The sequence below is a fragment of the Rhinichthys klamathensis genome, unplaced genomic scaffold (genome assembly GCF_029890125.1).
Source record: "Rhinichthys klamathensis goyatoka isolate OS25496 unplaced genomic scaffold, OSU_Roscu_1.1 h1tg000362l_1, whole genome shotgun sequence".
NCBI classification, from domain to species: domain Eukaryota; kingdom Metazoa; phylum Chordata; class Actinopteri; order Cypriniformes; family Leuciscidae; genus Rhinichthys; species Rhinichthys klamathensis.
In genome coordinates, this window is record NW_026606871.1 from 875452 (window position 1) to 892190 (window position 16739).

Genomic DNA, 16739 nt, shown 5'->3' on the forward strand with positions numbered 1-16739 from the left:
TTTTGTCGAACATTAAATTCAGTACTAGTGGACAATCTTGCATATGATCATGTATTTATTTAATAATTTCGCTTTTTTTTTTTCGCACATTAAAATCTCCCCCGAGTCTCAGCCATTTCAGTATCCCAGTATAATAAAAAGATTTTATTGATAATGCTGTAAAATGATAACAAAATCAAAGATCCCTAAAGTTGCTAAACTACCTTTACGTCTTGGATTCAAAGTTGTTTTAATTTTTTGATTATAGGTTTTACACTGTGTTGAAGTAGATTATAAATCATTTTCAACCATAAATGATGAAATAATATAGAACACCCAAGTTCAAAACTTTAAAATCTTTGTACATTTTATATATATATATATTAGTCTACAGATGCAGTAACCTTATTGCTTTAGATAAACTAGACATTTATAGAGTCATAATGTGTGAAGATATATCGGTCATGTCTCTTCAGGTCTCCAGGACAAAAAAGAAGTGATTCGAGGCGTTTACTCTATAATCGACCAGCTCAGCAGAACTCATCTGAACACGCTGGAGCGCCTCATTTTCCACTTGGTCAGGTGAGACGACACTGTATTTCTCCAAAATAATGAATGCATGAATGACTATTGACTTGAACTATTACACAGTGATGAGACACGATCAAACGGCAAGCGATAGATCCTATTGTTTTGTCGGCCCTTTGGTTTCTATTTAGTCTCATTGTGTGTTTGTGTGTAGCTCCGCCCACAGAGAAATCTCATTGGTCTAAAATCCCACTGCACTTAGTATACCACACATAAAATATGTTCTGATTGGCTTCCTTTTCACTTTTTGTGCAGAATGTTGGCTTTCAGTGAAATTGTTGAGTGTAATTGAAATTTTAGTGTTTTCAACATTGATAATAATAATAATGAATGTTTTTTGAGCATCAAATTAGAGTGATTTCAGAAGGATCATGTGACACTAAAGACTGGAGTAATGATGCTGAAAATTCAGCTTTGCATCGCAGGGATAAATTACATTTTAAAATATATTAAAATAGAAAACAGTTATTTTAAATTGTCTTAATATTTCACAATATTACTGTTTTTTTTTTTTTTTTTTTTTTTTTTATCAAATAAATGCAGCCTTGGTCTAAAATCCCACTGCACAAAATCCCACAGAAAACAGTTATTTTAAATTGTCTTAATATTTCACAATATTACTGTTTTTTTTTTTTTTCAAATAAATGCAGCCTTGGTCTAAAATTCCACTGCACTTAGTATACTATGAATGTTGGCATTCAGTGTAAATTATTTGATGCAATCTTGTTTCTGTCGCGCACAGGATTGCCTTGCAGGAGGAAACAAACCGCATGTCTGCTAATGCGCTGGCTATCGTGTTCGCGCCCTGTATCCTGCGCTGTCCTGACACCATAGACCCTCTCAGGAGCGTTCAGGACATCGGGAAAACCACAGCGTAATGGACAGCTCTTACTTCATATAGTTTGACGGGGCTAGTTTAGTCCTAATCAGGGTTTGAAATTAACACCAGCAAACCTGCGGGTAAAAATCAACTGTGGCGGCTTGTCAAGTCACGAGCCAATCAGGCGTGTTACTTATGTTTACTCACTTTGCTTGGGAAGTTCGTGTAAGCCAAATATGCATAGATTTAGCGCAAATGCTCAACTCGTGAGTCATCGTGATATATTAAATTGCGCAGAATCTGCACATATCTGGCTTACTTGAACACACACGTCACTACACAACAAATAACGGCGCGCTTGTTCACTTGCATTGAAGCAATAGCGAAGATTAAAAAGCATTTGGTTAACAGAAAAGACATATTCCAACATCCTAAGGTTTTTTTATTTTCTTTACACATTTTTGGTGATGAGGATGAAAGAGGAAGTGAGGAGACGGCTGGATCACAGGATTTAGTTTGAATAAGAAATGAATGTATGAAATCATATTTTATAATATATTCATAAGCTGTAACTGCGAGTAAAAGTTCTGAATGGCCGGTAACTACAAAAATTAGTAGCCAAATTGGCCGAGAGTGAAAAAGTTAATTTCAAACCCTGGTCCTAATACTAACGTTTACAATGCTAGGACATCAGGTGTGTCATTGGAAGTTAAAAGCATTGTGATGTCATCGCTTATCTGATTTTTGCCATTACATTTTTGTTTTTTTAAGGTGTGTCGAGCTGATCATTTGCGAGCAGATGAATAAGTACAAGGCCAGGCTGAAGGACATCAGCACTCTGGAGTTCGCTGAGAACAAAGCCAAGAGCCGACTAACATTCATTCGCAGGTCCATGGTAAGAGTTCAACAGCTGAGAGTCTTTTTTATATTTCTATAGACATCCAAATAACCCAGATGTCCAAAACCACACCGAGGAGGACGTGTTTCTGGATCAACATCCTTCTCAGAACGATCTTATCAACCTTATTTTCTCCTCTTATTTTAGAGGTAGTTAATGATTAGTTCAAGTTCAAGTTCATGTTATTTATATAGCACATTTACAACAGCCACTAGGCTTACCAAAGTGCTTTACAGAGCAACCATATAAATAATAAGAAGTCTGCATAACACAGAAAACACAAATAAAAGCAGCAAAGCTAAGAGCAACCTTAAAACAGAAGTGGCAAACCAGTATCAGACTCAAATATAAAATAATAAGACAGACGTGGCAAAACAGTATCAGACTCAAATATAAGATAATAAAACAGACGTGGCAAACCAGTATCAGACTCAAATATAAGATAATAAATCAGAAGTGGCAAACCAGTATCAGACTCAAATATAAGATAATAAATCAGAAGTGGCAAACCAGTATCAGACTCAAATATAAGATAATAAAACAGAAGTGGCAAACCAGTATCAGACTCAAATATAAGATAATAAAACAGAAGTGGCACACCAGTATCAGACTCAAATATAAGATAATAAGACAGAAGTGGCAAACCAGTATCAGACTCAAATATAAGATAATAAGACAGAAGTGGCAAACCAGTATCAGACTCAAATATAAGATAATAAAACAGAAGTGGCACACCAGTATCAGACTCAAATATAAGATAATAAATCAGAAGTGGCAAACCAGTATCAGACTCAAATATAAGATAATAAAACAGAAGTGGCAAACCAGTATCAGACTCAAATATAAGATAATAAAACAGAAGTGGCAAACCAGTATCAGACTCAAATATAAGATAATAAGACAGAAGTGGCAAACCAGTATCAGACTCAAATATAAGATAATAAGACAGAAGTGGCAAACCAGTATCAGACTCAAATATAAGATAATAAAACAGAAGTGGCACACCAGTATCAGACTCAAATATAAGATAATAAAACAGAAGTGGCACACCAGTATCAGACTCAAATATAAGATAATAAAACAGAAGTGGCAAACCAGTATCAGACTCAAATATAAGATAATAAAACAGAAGTGGCAAACCAGTATCAGACTCAAATATAAGATAATAAAACAGAAGTGGCAAAGCCGCGATACGCGACGATTCTACTTTAGAAACGGTTTCTATTTTTCTGTGACTTCGCGCTGGAACAACAAACACAAAGTGTGGCAATGCTAATCTCAGGTACTGTTTATGTGCTTTATTTAATGTTAAAAGCGTGTAATGCCTCTGATTCACACAATGCACTTCCAAATAGGGATGCACCGATATAATATGAACATTTTGGCTGATACCGATAATTCTTTATATTTGAAAGCCGATAACCGATATATTGGCTGATAAATCTAAATCCAGATTTTTATATAATTTTAGAGAACCTGATTGCAAAACTAAAGTCTCACCATTAAAAGCCATCTCCCAAACACACAATTATAATGATATTCTCATAATAATTTTATGTAGCCGATATGACAGACTTGCACTTAACTGTATTTTCCTTTTCTGAAGTGATTCCAATCATATTTCAATCAATTCAAAACCAATTCATTGTTGAACAGTGCGCATCTGAAGGAAATAATACATTATTTATCAGCTTTAATATATCGGCCACATTTTCGTTTTGCACCGATAACGATAACATAAAAAATGAACATATGAACATGCTTCCAAACACAGAGATAGCTGCAGTTTACGCTTGCGGTGTCCATATGATCATGTAAAGTCATTAAGCTACAAAATACATGGAATCCATGCAGGACTTGCGTCAGTAAGCGTTAATAATGTACAGTATGATCACACTTTGGTTCATAATTGGGCCTGAAGACATTGTAGTAATTATTGCATCTGCAAATAAGGAACTCCCGCACACTGTCAGTACTTGTAAGTAATATAAAAATGTTTTATTAGCAACATTTCGGTCTCACGACTTTCATCAGGCAAGCCTTCAAGTGCCTGATGAAGAAGGTTGTGAGACTGAAACGCTGCTAATAAAACATTTTTATATTGCTTGAAAGTACTGATAGTGTGCGGGAGTTCCTTATTTATAAATTGCCGACCTACATATTTGGTCTTCTTTTTCTACGCACCTATCACCTGCAGGTGTGCGATGGCGTTTGTTAATTGAGTAATTATTATATTGAAAATTTGGGTGTAGTTTTATTATAAAAAATAATTATTATTGCTATTTTGGGTTGGGTTTATCCAATGACACAAATTGTGTTACCAAAAAAGTCAATTCTGCTGTTTTCCATAGGATACATGAAGAGGGATCGAGTCGAGTTTTGCAATTTAACTTGGGTTCATTATAAAATAAAATATTAGATCAAGATATGAACCCAGCCTCCTTTTATTAAACTAAACAAAAATGATACCAATAGACTATTTCATTTCATTTTATTGTTTATTTTATTGTTTATTTTTACAGGGACAATGCACAATTAAAAGTAATTGCACCAGAGTTAGCTAATAGCTCATTTACATCTGCTGTCCCTGGGCTGGTAAACTAATAAAATAACATACAATATTACATATACACCACATAAAACATCACAATACATATGTCCAGGAATGTAAGATTTACAAAATCAGTATATAAAACAGATCATTTACAACACAGTCATTAATGGTTGCAGATTTGTTCTGACAGTAGCCAGTACTTAAAGGGTTAGTTCACCCAAAAATGAAAATGATGTCATTAATGACTCTCCCTCATGTCGTCTCAAGCCCGTAAGACCTCCGTTCATCTTCAGAACACAGTTTAAGATATTTTAGATTTAGTCCGAGATTTCTGTCCCTCCATTGTAAATGTATGTACGGTATACTGTCCTTGTCCAGAAAGGAAATAAAGACATCATCAAAGTAGTCCATGTGACATCAGTGGGTTAGTTAGAATGTTTTGAAGCAACGAAAAAATACATTTTGGTCCAAAAATAACAAAAACTACGACTTTATTCAGCATTTTATTGTCTTCCGGTTCTGTTGTGGATCCGCGTTCAGTGCCGCCGCTGACGTAAGACGCTGCTGACGTGTGTCTGGTGTGTGTGTGTGTGTGTGTGTGTCTGTATTCGGGTTCTGTTGTGGATCCGCGTTCAGTGACGCCGCTGATGTAAGACGCTGCTGACGTGTGTCTGGTGTGTGTGTGTGTGTGTGTGTGTGTGTGTGTGTGTGTGTGTCTGGTGCGCCCGAGCTTCGTTTATAGTCTGAGGGAGACGCACGCTGGAAACAAAACAATCTTCGCAAACATGTCTAAGGATTTCCACACAGAGGAAGACTTTATGACCATATTTATTTGAACCCGAAAACACGGACGCACCAGATACACGTCAGCAGCGTCTTACGTCACACACACACACACACACACACACACACACACACACACACACCAGACACACGTCAGCAGCGTCTTACATCAGCGGCGTCACTGAACGCGGATCCACAACAGAACCCGAATACAGACACACACACACACACACACACACCAGACACACGTCAGCGGCGTCTTACGTCAGCAGTGGCACTGAACGCGGATCCACAACAGAACCAGAATACACACACACACACACACACACACACCAGACACACGTCAGCGGCGTCTTACGTCAGCAGTGGCACTGAACGCGGATCCACAACAGAAACAGAATACACACACACACACACACCAGACACACGTCAGGCGCGTCTTACGTCAGCGGCGTCACTGAACGCGGATCCACAACAGAACCAGAATACACACACACACACACACACACACACACACCAGACACACGTCAGCAGCGTCTTACGTCAGCAGTGGCACTGAACGCGGATCCACAACAGAACCCGAATACACACACACACACACACACACACACACACACCAGACACACGTCAGCAGCGTCTTACGTCAGCGGCGGCACTGAATGCGGATCCACAACAGAACCAGAATACACACACACACACACACACACACACACACACACCAGACACACGTCAGCAGCGTCTTACGTCACACACACACACACACCAGACACACGTCAGCAGCGTCTTACGTCAGCGGCGGCACTGAACGCGGATCCACAACAGAACCGGAAGACAATACAATGCTGAATAAAGTCGTAGTTTTTGTTATTTTTGGACCAAAATGTATTTTCGATGCTTCAACACACTCTAACTAACCCACTGATGTCACATGGACTACTTTGATGATGTCTTTATTTCCTTTCTGGACAAGGACAGTATACCGTACATACATTATCAATGGAGGGACAGAAAGCTCTCGGACTAAATCTAAAATATCTTAAACTGTGTTCTGAAGATGAACGGAGGTCTTACGGGCTTGGAACGACATGAGGGAGAGTCATTAATGACATAATTTTCATTTTTGGGTGAACTAACCCTTTAAGCTTGCTATCATGTCTCAGTCAATGCCAGAAGCGTCACTGATGCTCAGAACATTCGGATGTTGTTCCAGGATCATGTCCTGCTTGTGTAAATCACTCACATTAGCTCTGTCTCCACACTAACCCCAGTCTCTCCTCTCTAATCCAGAAACCCGTAATAATTGCTGTTAGATTTATGAGCATAACCCGCAGTGCTGTGGCGGTAGGTATTTACTGTATGTTCCCGCTGTTACCGTAAGTGTCGTCCCAGCACTGTGTGGTCCGTCTGTCTACATGATCATGATAAAGCAAGAAACTCAAGAGCTGAGATGATAGTTAGGCACTTATCACGTTATTCATTTCCATAATGTTGCACTGCATGACACGTGTGTGTGTGTGTGTGTGTGTGTGTGTGTGTGTGTGTGTGTTGCATTCCCTCCATGTGCCTGATATTTTACACTTTTTTTTTTTTTTTTTACTTGCTTTCTCTGGGAATGAGCAGTCAAACTCATTCAGAAAGGTAATGGCTTTGGGCTGACGTCACGTGAGTGTGTGTTTCTATCCAGGCTCCAAAATGAACACTTGTCAAAAAAACAAATAGGAATCTGACCACTGGCCCGTTTTTTTAAATAATTGCAACAAAATACAATTTCGACCGTAGAACATGACAGGATCAAATCACAAGATAATAAACAGCCTAATGAATCATATGTCCGTGGGAAAAAATGTTCATTTTGGAAAGTCTGTAGTCTGAAAGTGAGTCTTTAGAGTGAACCTGCCAAACGCTTTCTGTGATCGTAGCCAAACGTCTTTGGTAACACTTTACAATAAGGTTCATTAGGTAACTAACATGAACTAACAATGAGCAATACATTTGTTACAGTATTTATTCATCTTTGTTAATGTTAGTTAATAAAAATACAACTGTTCATTGTTTGTTCATGTTAGTTCACAGTGCATTAACTAATGTTAACAAACACAACCTTTAATTTTAATAATGTATTAGTAAATGTTGAAATTAAAATTAACTAAGATTATTTCATGCTGTAGAAGAATTGTTCATTCTTAGTTCATGTTAAAGCTGCAGTCCGTAGCTTTTTTGGGGTTAAAAATGATCCAAAATACATATTTGAGAAAATACATAACCAGCCAGTGTTCAAAACTCTCTGCTTGCCGTAGCTCGATTCAAAGCGGTGAGCTTGTAATAATGTTTTCAATTCCAGTGGTACTGGTGGATTTCCGCGGGAGATTCGAGCATGTCTGCGTCATTACGTCACATCTGCACACACACATCTGTACACACACATCTGCACACACATCTGCACACACACATCTGCACACACACATCTGCACACACACATCTGTACACACACAACTGTACACACACATCTGTACACACACATCTGCACACACACACATCTGCACACACACATCTGCACACACACACATCTGCACACACACATCTGCGCACACACATCTGCACACACACATCTGCGCACACACATCTGCGCACACACATCTGCGCACACACATCTGCGCACACACATCTGCACACACACATCTGTACACACACATCTGCACACACATCTGTACACACACATCTGCACACACACATCTGCACACACACATCTGTACACACACAACTGTACACACACATCTGTACACACACATCTGCACACACACACATCTGCACACACACATCTGCACACACACACATCTGCACACACACATCTGCGCACACACATCTGCACACACACATCTGCGCACACACATCTGCGCACACACATCTGCGCACACACATCTGCGCACACACATCTGCACACACACATCTGCACACACACATCTGTACACACACATCTGCACACACACATCTGTACACACACAACTGTACACACACATCTGCACACACACACATCTGCGCACACACATCTGCACACACACATCTGCACACACACATCTGTACACACACAACTGTACACACACATCTGTACACACACATCTGCACACACACATCTGCACACACACACATCTGCACACACACACATCTGCACACACACATCTGCGCACACACATCTGCACACACACATCTGCGCACACACATCTGCACACACACATCTGCACACACACATCTGCACACACACATCTGCACACACACATCTGTACACATAAAGGAGTCTCGGCTAGTCGGCTATGAGTGTGAGGATGTTGGAGGTGGAGATTTATAGCCTTTTCTCACAGCACTTGATATAATTAAACTTATCAATCTGATGGCGGATCCAGAAAGGTTCAAACGACGATCACCAGTGACAACAGATTCACCCGCTGTAAAACACAAAAGACTTCGTTCGGACTTCGCTGTGGCGACAGAAAACAAGAGACTGCAACGGCCCATGCGAAAACAAGGATCATATCGGAAGGACGTTACATGTAGTCACGCAATGCTGTCGTTGTTAACATTAACAATTTGAGAACAAAGTATAATTTGCACAGTTTTGCGTGATATGATAACTTGTAAGCGATTGTTAGATTTAATCAGAACCAGAACAAAAGTGGATGTTTCTTACTAGTTCAGACATTTTCCGGTGAAATTATTTCCAAAAAGAATAATCTGTGATTCTGAATGTGACTAACATCTGCCTGCACACTCTCCTCAAACATTGTGTTCATCCGCGCTGTGCCGTGTCGAGGGTGTCGAGGCACAACTCACGTAAAGTTGATAATTCCTCGAATGACTGCAATTGCAGATTTCGAACAGAGATGGCGACAAAGAGGAAAAACTGCGGACTGCAGCTTTAACTAATGAACCTTATTGTAAAGTGTTACCCGTCTTTCTTACCATCCTCATATAATCTCCAGCTCCGCCTCTCATCAGTGTGTGTGTTGTGTTTGACAGAGTAAGGGCCCAGTGCACAGGCTGAGGTATCACACACCGTCTCCTCCAGTGAGTCCTCGCTCCTCAACCGTCCCGGATCTGATGCAGGAGAGCGGAGACGAGAAGGATCCCGAAGTGTCCGAGCAGCAACAGGTCGCCATGCAGCAGGAGGAGAAAGTGCTGACCGAACAAATCGAGAGTCTGCAGAAAGAGAAGTAAGAGAGACCGCTTTAGCCTCTCACATCGGTCGCATGAACTCTGATATTAAGGGCTCTATCACACACACTCGGTGTAATGCAGCGCCAGGCGTGACGCAAGTGTGTTCTGCTAGTTTCAGCTCGACGCAGGTTTCATTTTCACGTCTTGCGCCACATTGTTTAAATAGCAAATGCAACGAGGTGTTGTGCGAACGAGGTGTTCAGGCGCATTGTTGAAGAGCGGTGCTATTTTGAGGAACTGAAATAGACTGAGAATAGAATAGACTGAATTTTTTTTTTTTTTTTTTTTTAAAGCACTGTAGTAATGTGCGCCTATAGGCGGGTCCACAACATGCGTACACTGCTTATTACACACACATTCTGCTTATTACACACACACACTGCTTATCACACACACACTGCTTATCACACACACACACACTGCTAATCACACACACACACACACTGCTTATCATACACTCACACACACTGCTTATTACACACACATTCTGCTTATTACACACACACACACACACACACTGCTTATCACACACACACACACACACACACACACACACACACACACACTGCTTATCACACACTCACACACACTGCTTATCACACACACACTGCATATTACACACACACACACACACACTGCTTATTACACACACATTTTGCTTATTACACACACACACACACACACACACACTGCTTATCACTCACACACACACACACACACACTGCTTATCACACACTCACACACACTGCTTATCACACACACACACACTGCATATTACACACTCTGCTTATTACACACACATTCTGCTTATTACACACACACACACACACACACACACACACACACACTGCTTATCACACACACACACACACACACTGCTTATCACACACACACACACACACACACTGCTTATCACACACACACACACACACACACACACACACACACTCTCACACACACACACACACACACTCACACACACTGCTTATCACACACACACACACACACACACACACTCACACACACTGCTTATCACACACACACTGCATATTACACACACACACACACACTCTGCTTATTACACACACATTTTGCTTATTACACACACACACACACACACACTGCTTATCACTCACACACACACACACACACTGCTTATCACACACTCACACACACTGCTTATCACACACACACACACACACTCTGCTTATTACACACACATTCTGCTTATTACACACACACACACACACTGCTTATCACATACACACACACACACACACACACACACACACACACACACACACTCTGCTTATTACACACACATTCTGCTTATTACACACAGAGGGATGTGAAGCTGCACACAAACATGCCAAATATTAAAAATAAAAGGATTACAATATAAAAGATTATTATTATTGTGTACATAAAGATATGGGGGAATCCACGCTTTAACCTCACACACACACACACAGCTTTAACCTCGGGCACGAGCAGATCCGTTTCCTCGCTGGAGATGGGAGAAGATGAGAGACTGATTGGGCACGTTACGCCCAAAACACACCCATTACTCATTAAGAGAATAGAGAGAACCCTTTTAGACCTTGCGCCGGGAGCGCCGGCCATTTTCTCCGTCGTTAAACTAGCAAAAGTGGATTAGGAAACGCCCCTTGCACCGCCGAGCTTTAGACCATGCGCCTATATTGTTTAAAATAGGGCCCTAAGGGTGTTTTGGGAATAGCATATCACACTATTACGCCATGTGAATACCTAGAGGACATACTAGGTTTTCCATAATGTGCCGTATACAACCAGAGCGTGGAGCTGCCGTGTGTTAGCCGTACGCAGAGCACTAGTATTCCTTAGTGAACACAGTCAAAGCCTGAGATTTGTTTGATGGTCCTCATAGGGAGGAGTTGACCTTCGAGATGCTCGCTCTGGAGCCGCGGGCGTCCGATGACGAGACCCTGGAGTCCGAAGCCTCGATCGGCACAGCGGACAGCTCGGAAAACCTGAATGTGGACTCTGAGGGAGCCACTTCCGACTTCTCGGGTGAGTAACTGATGGTGCGTTCAAGTCCTCCTGGGGAGTTCGTCCTTACGAGGTGTGAAGTCGTGTTTACGACGGCAGTGCGTTCAAGTCACTTTCGTCGGAGTAAGATGGCGGTGTACTTTCTCTTAGTTACACAAAAATACGGCAAGGTTTTTTAAACTGTAGTTCTAGGAATTGAAGACCAGAGAAATGTGCATCAGGTGCATCTCGCTCTCCCTTTATAATCACAGAAGCTTTTGGCACACTTATGAAAACTCCCCTTTTGCAACTAAAGTGCACAATAAATCTTTAATTTACAACGTTGACGCTTTTTTTGCTGAGGAGGAACACTAAGAGACGCGTCTATGTTGTTTAACGTTTGAATGAATAAATGAATGCTAGGCCTGAGTATTTAAGTGACTATATTCTGATTATAAACTAAAGTGTTTTACACTATTGATGCTGTTAAAGCCGCCTCAGGACATTGAAGATACGACACACCAACACGTGACATTTCACCGGAAGTTTTCCAGCTGGCTTTTATTATTGCAGACGTTCTTAATAATGTTTCGTGCATATGGTCAATTTGCTTTACTATTGCACTATTCAATGACAAATAGTGTGAGTAGTGTTTTCACACTGAAAATTACAAAGTGCACTCTAAATATCTGGATTATGCACTTAATTAACTGTGGGCATGTTGAACACTTCATGCACTTGACTGTGTGTATAAATATATATATATACATATATACAGCATGTATATATATTTTCATTGGTGAAATTGAGCAAAAACAAACAATATTGACAAAATTGTGTCTGAAATGTAACACAATATTAAATTCTTGTTTATTGAACTGTTGTATAAAATCACATTTACATTCGTGCTGATATTCAGGAAAAAACATCACTCTTGCTCGTGTGATATAGCTAATCTATATCATATGATACAAGACAAAAATCCATATGGGGCATTTTTGCCCTCATATCTTGAATTTTAGTGGCATTTTAACTGCATTCTAAAGTCGTTGTCCTGCATTATGTTTGTAACTTCATGAAGTGTAAAATGACGTACAGGTCTGGGCCGGGGCGGCTGCATTAAAAGTGTTTATAAATACACTACCGTTCAAAAGTTTGGGGTCAGTGAGAATTTTATTTTTATTTTTTGGAGGAAAGAAATCAATACTTTTATTTATCAAGGACAGTAAAGACATTTATAATGTTACAAAAGATTCTATTTCAAACAAATGCTGTTCTTTTGACCTTCCTATTCATCAAAGAATCCTAAAAAACAACAACAAAAAAACTGTACAACTGACAGACCAACAACTGTTTCAACATTGATAATAATAATAAATGTTTCTTGAGCATCAAATCCTCATATTATACTGATTTGTGAAGGATCATTTGACACTGAAGACACTGACACTGGTGATGCTGAAAATTCAGCTTTGATCACAGGAATAAATTACACTTTACTATATATTCACACAGAAAACATCTGATTTACACTGGAATAATATTTAATACTATAACTGATTTTTGTTGTATTTTTAATCAAATAAGCGCAGCCATGGTTAGCAGAAGAGAATTCTTTTAAAAGTATTTAAAATCGTACCGACCCCAAACTTTTGAACGGTAGTGTATATATATAAATATTAGTGCTGGGCAACGATTAATCACGATTAATCCCAAAAGTTTGTGTTTACATATTATATGTGTGTGTGCTGTGTATAATTATTTTGTATATATAAATACACACATATACATGTATATATTTAAGAAAAATGTGTTATTTATATATAAAACATTTACATTTATATATAATATAAATTATGAATAAATATATATATACAGTAATATATACATGCATATGTGTGTGTCTATATATACAAAATAATTACACATAAAATTATATACATAAAATTACACAGAACACACATTTTTTATGTAAACACAAAATTTATTTTGGATGCGATTAATAGTTGCCCAGCAATAATATATATATATATAGTCACACAATGCAGTGTTTTGTCAGGAACAAAACAGGGAAACCATATGAAGTTAGTAGCACTTGTACTTTAAGTTGCTGGTGCTTTTCCAGCACATCGTTGACTGGTGTTAATGTTTGCCTGTCCTCAGAGCGAGGCCCAGCGCTGGCCGTCTCGAGGCCCAAGAAGTCTGAAGCGAAGAGCAGGAGAGTCCTGCGGAAACAGCCTGAATCCCTGGACTCCATAGACTCCAGTTCCACCGTCTCCTCCGTGTCGTCTTCCTACATGCAGCCGACTAGAACCCAGAGGTTACGCTTGCGGTCCAAATCGCCTTCGCCCCGGTTATATCCGTCTGACAGCCTGGACCAGGACGACGAGGAGCGAGCGCAGTTCACCAGCCGAGCCACGTTCAACCCAGAGAAGGGCAAACAGCGTCTGCAGGGCGTCAAGAGCTCGCCTCAGAGACAGCGGGACAATCCCACCGGAGAGAAGAGGGACCCGGATCTGCCGGCCCAGCAGGTGGTGGTTTACGGGAGCAACGAGTTCATGGTGTGAAGACCGAAGGATTCCACGTCCATCACTCGTTCTCCCCTGCGAACGCTCGCTTTTGCTGCATTATAGTCCTTAAGTGCCATGTTGAGAGGAACCGAGACGGGCAGCAGGGAAAAGGGAATGTCGAAACGTTCCGAAACGGAATGTTCTCCTTTGATCTTCGATCGGGAGTTCCGTGACGTTCCGAAAGGTGCGAGACGACGAAGCCATTGATGAACTCAAGCTGCTTTAACGTTTACAATGTAGAATCACGCGAGCAGCGTTCTCTGAGATGTGTTTGCCCCCAATCCTATTTAATACATTTTATTGACATATAAATCTATATAAATATATATTATAGTGTACAAAGCCAGAGCACCAGTGACTGCTGGGTTGTTGAATTCATATATTGTATCTTTGAACGCGTTGGAGAGAGAAGTGTGTTCGAGTGTGTGTCTTACGAGATGTGTTTGTGCTGCTTTTTGTGTTGTGCTTGGAGGGAAATGATGCCATTAAAGGGACCAAGCAAACTGGTGTCATAATGCCAGAGGATCCCAGCGCTAAACGAAGACTCAGAAGTCTTCCGGATCACCACACAGTGTATTAAGTCATTACTTCAACAGCCATCCGTCAGCGATTCCATCCCTGTTCTTTCTGCCTCAAAGAAACCAGTGTTAAAACACAAAGCCACAGAGTTACTAGATTGCTGTTACTTACATTTTTATATATATATATATAATCAGCATAATTTTTCCGAAAATCCTTGGATCATTCATGCCCTGCAAACATGAATTACCTCTTGCCAGAAAATGACTTAAATATGACTTAATATATTACCAAATGGTCTCTTCTGCCTGTATATATAGTGCGATACACCCTATTCTTTTTCTAAATATTTAATAATTAAAAACCATGGCTATTGTAATCCACAGAAGTGCATTTGGATTCGCATTCGACTGCTGTATTCGCAGTGTTTGATTATTAGTATCACTAGCTATTGATGCAAAATGAACAAATTGTGCCACCAGCAAAATAGACCATCTGTCATTTCTAGAGATCATGAAGTTTAGGGTTGATGACTGTCACCCTCGTGTTAAACTGGGGTTATGCCCAGTAACACGGTTCGGGAAGGGTTTCTGCATGTGTTTTTCACAGGAGTGAGTGTTAATTTATATTCTGTTATTTAGATCTCGTGCATCGCTGACACTGGTCACGCCGCCTGCAGGATTGAGCAAACTGATATGTCTTCTGTCATGTGTTGAACAAATGTTTCTTATGAAAGAGAAGAAAAAAAAGTCAATGGTTGTAAAATAAATTACACATTTTGAACAAATGAGAACTGGTTTGTTAAATGAAAGTGCTTCTGACTTGTTCCACCCACATTCAGTTTTTTTTTTTTTGTATTTTTTGATTGATTTGAGACAGAACTTGAATGACCTGTTCATCACGCTTGAGTCTCTTCTTGTTTAACTGCTTGACTTTCTGAGCATAGATGTTACAAATGCACCATTCAAATGGAAATGGTTGTAGTTCATGAATGATTCGCAGTGCAGAACTAAGGTTGGTCTCTATTTTAAAGATGATCCTCCACAGATTATTGGTGAAATAAAGAGTGTAAAAGAAGTTTAAGTTCACTGTAAAGCAAATGTACTGTACTAAACATCTACATCTATTTTATACAAAATGTAATTTTCATGTAATTTTGAAACTTATAATGTCTATTTAAGTTGATGAAATCACAAGTTCCTATGGGATTTTATTTAGGCGTAATACCATAATTAGCCACCAGGTGACACACGTTCTATATAATGTTATCATGCATTCTCCTGTAACAAATCATATCACATCACTTCTATCACAAAACAGTTGTCATATATGTAACGTTGAGTTTCAGACCTTTCCGACAATAGGTGTATTGTCAAGATTTGAAGGTTTTATTAAAATAATTTAATATGACACCGCCCACTAGTGGGAGGAGCCTGCCAAAAAAGGCTTTGAAGTACCGTTTCTATGAGAACGCAATGTCCAATTTAAAAACGGTTTTCACAGGATAAATTTTGTGTTTAAACTTTCAAATGATACCTAATTTATGGGGTTAACAAAAAGAGTGCATCAGGTGTGGTGACAAATCAGGTCCTCCTCAAAATCGGGTTCTGTTAGGACCCCAAGCGATCCCATTGGCTCAAATTACTTTTAATAGGTATTCTCTTTAGCTCCTGATTAAAATTCCTACAAAAACCCCCCCCCAAATAAATGCTTTTTGAACTACATTATGACCATAATTAGTTTGCTTATGTACTAGCATAGCATACAGATACCGGATTAGCCTAATAGCTTAGTTTATACACGCATTTTCAC

At 39.7% G+C, this 16739-nt stretch overlaps 1 protein-coding gene across 8 annotated transcripts in view; it reads left to right on the forward strand.

Annotated features, from left to right (window-relative positions):
- myo9aa (myosin IXAa) overlaps positions 1–14423 on the forward strand; it is a 185195-nt gene extending 170772 nt beyond the window's left edge. For 6 of the 8 annotated variants that reach the window (XM_056233202.1, XM_056233209.1, XM_056233208.1 and 3 more), the window contains 7 exons: positions 456–561; positions 1310–1441; positions 2159–2282; positions 6910–6963; positions 9634–9827; positions 11738–11880; positions 14002–14423. In XM_056233202.1, the coding sequence (XP_056089177.1) occupies positions 456–561; positions 1310–1441; positions 2159–2282; positions 6910–6963; positions 9634–9827; positions 11738–11880; positions 14002–14405 (1157 nt within the window). In that variant the 3' untranslated portion in view covers positions 14406–14423. The remainder of the gene's footprint in view (positions 1–455; positions 562–1309; positions 1442–2158; positions 2283–6909; positions 6964–9633; positions 9828–11737; positions 11881–14001) is intronic. The other 2 variants (XM_056233205.1, XM_056233210.1) reach the window with 1 other exon arrangement.
- The last annotated feature ends 2316 nt before the right edge of the window (positions 14424–16739 follow it).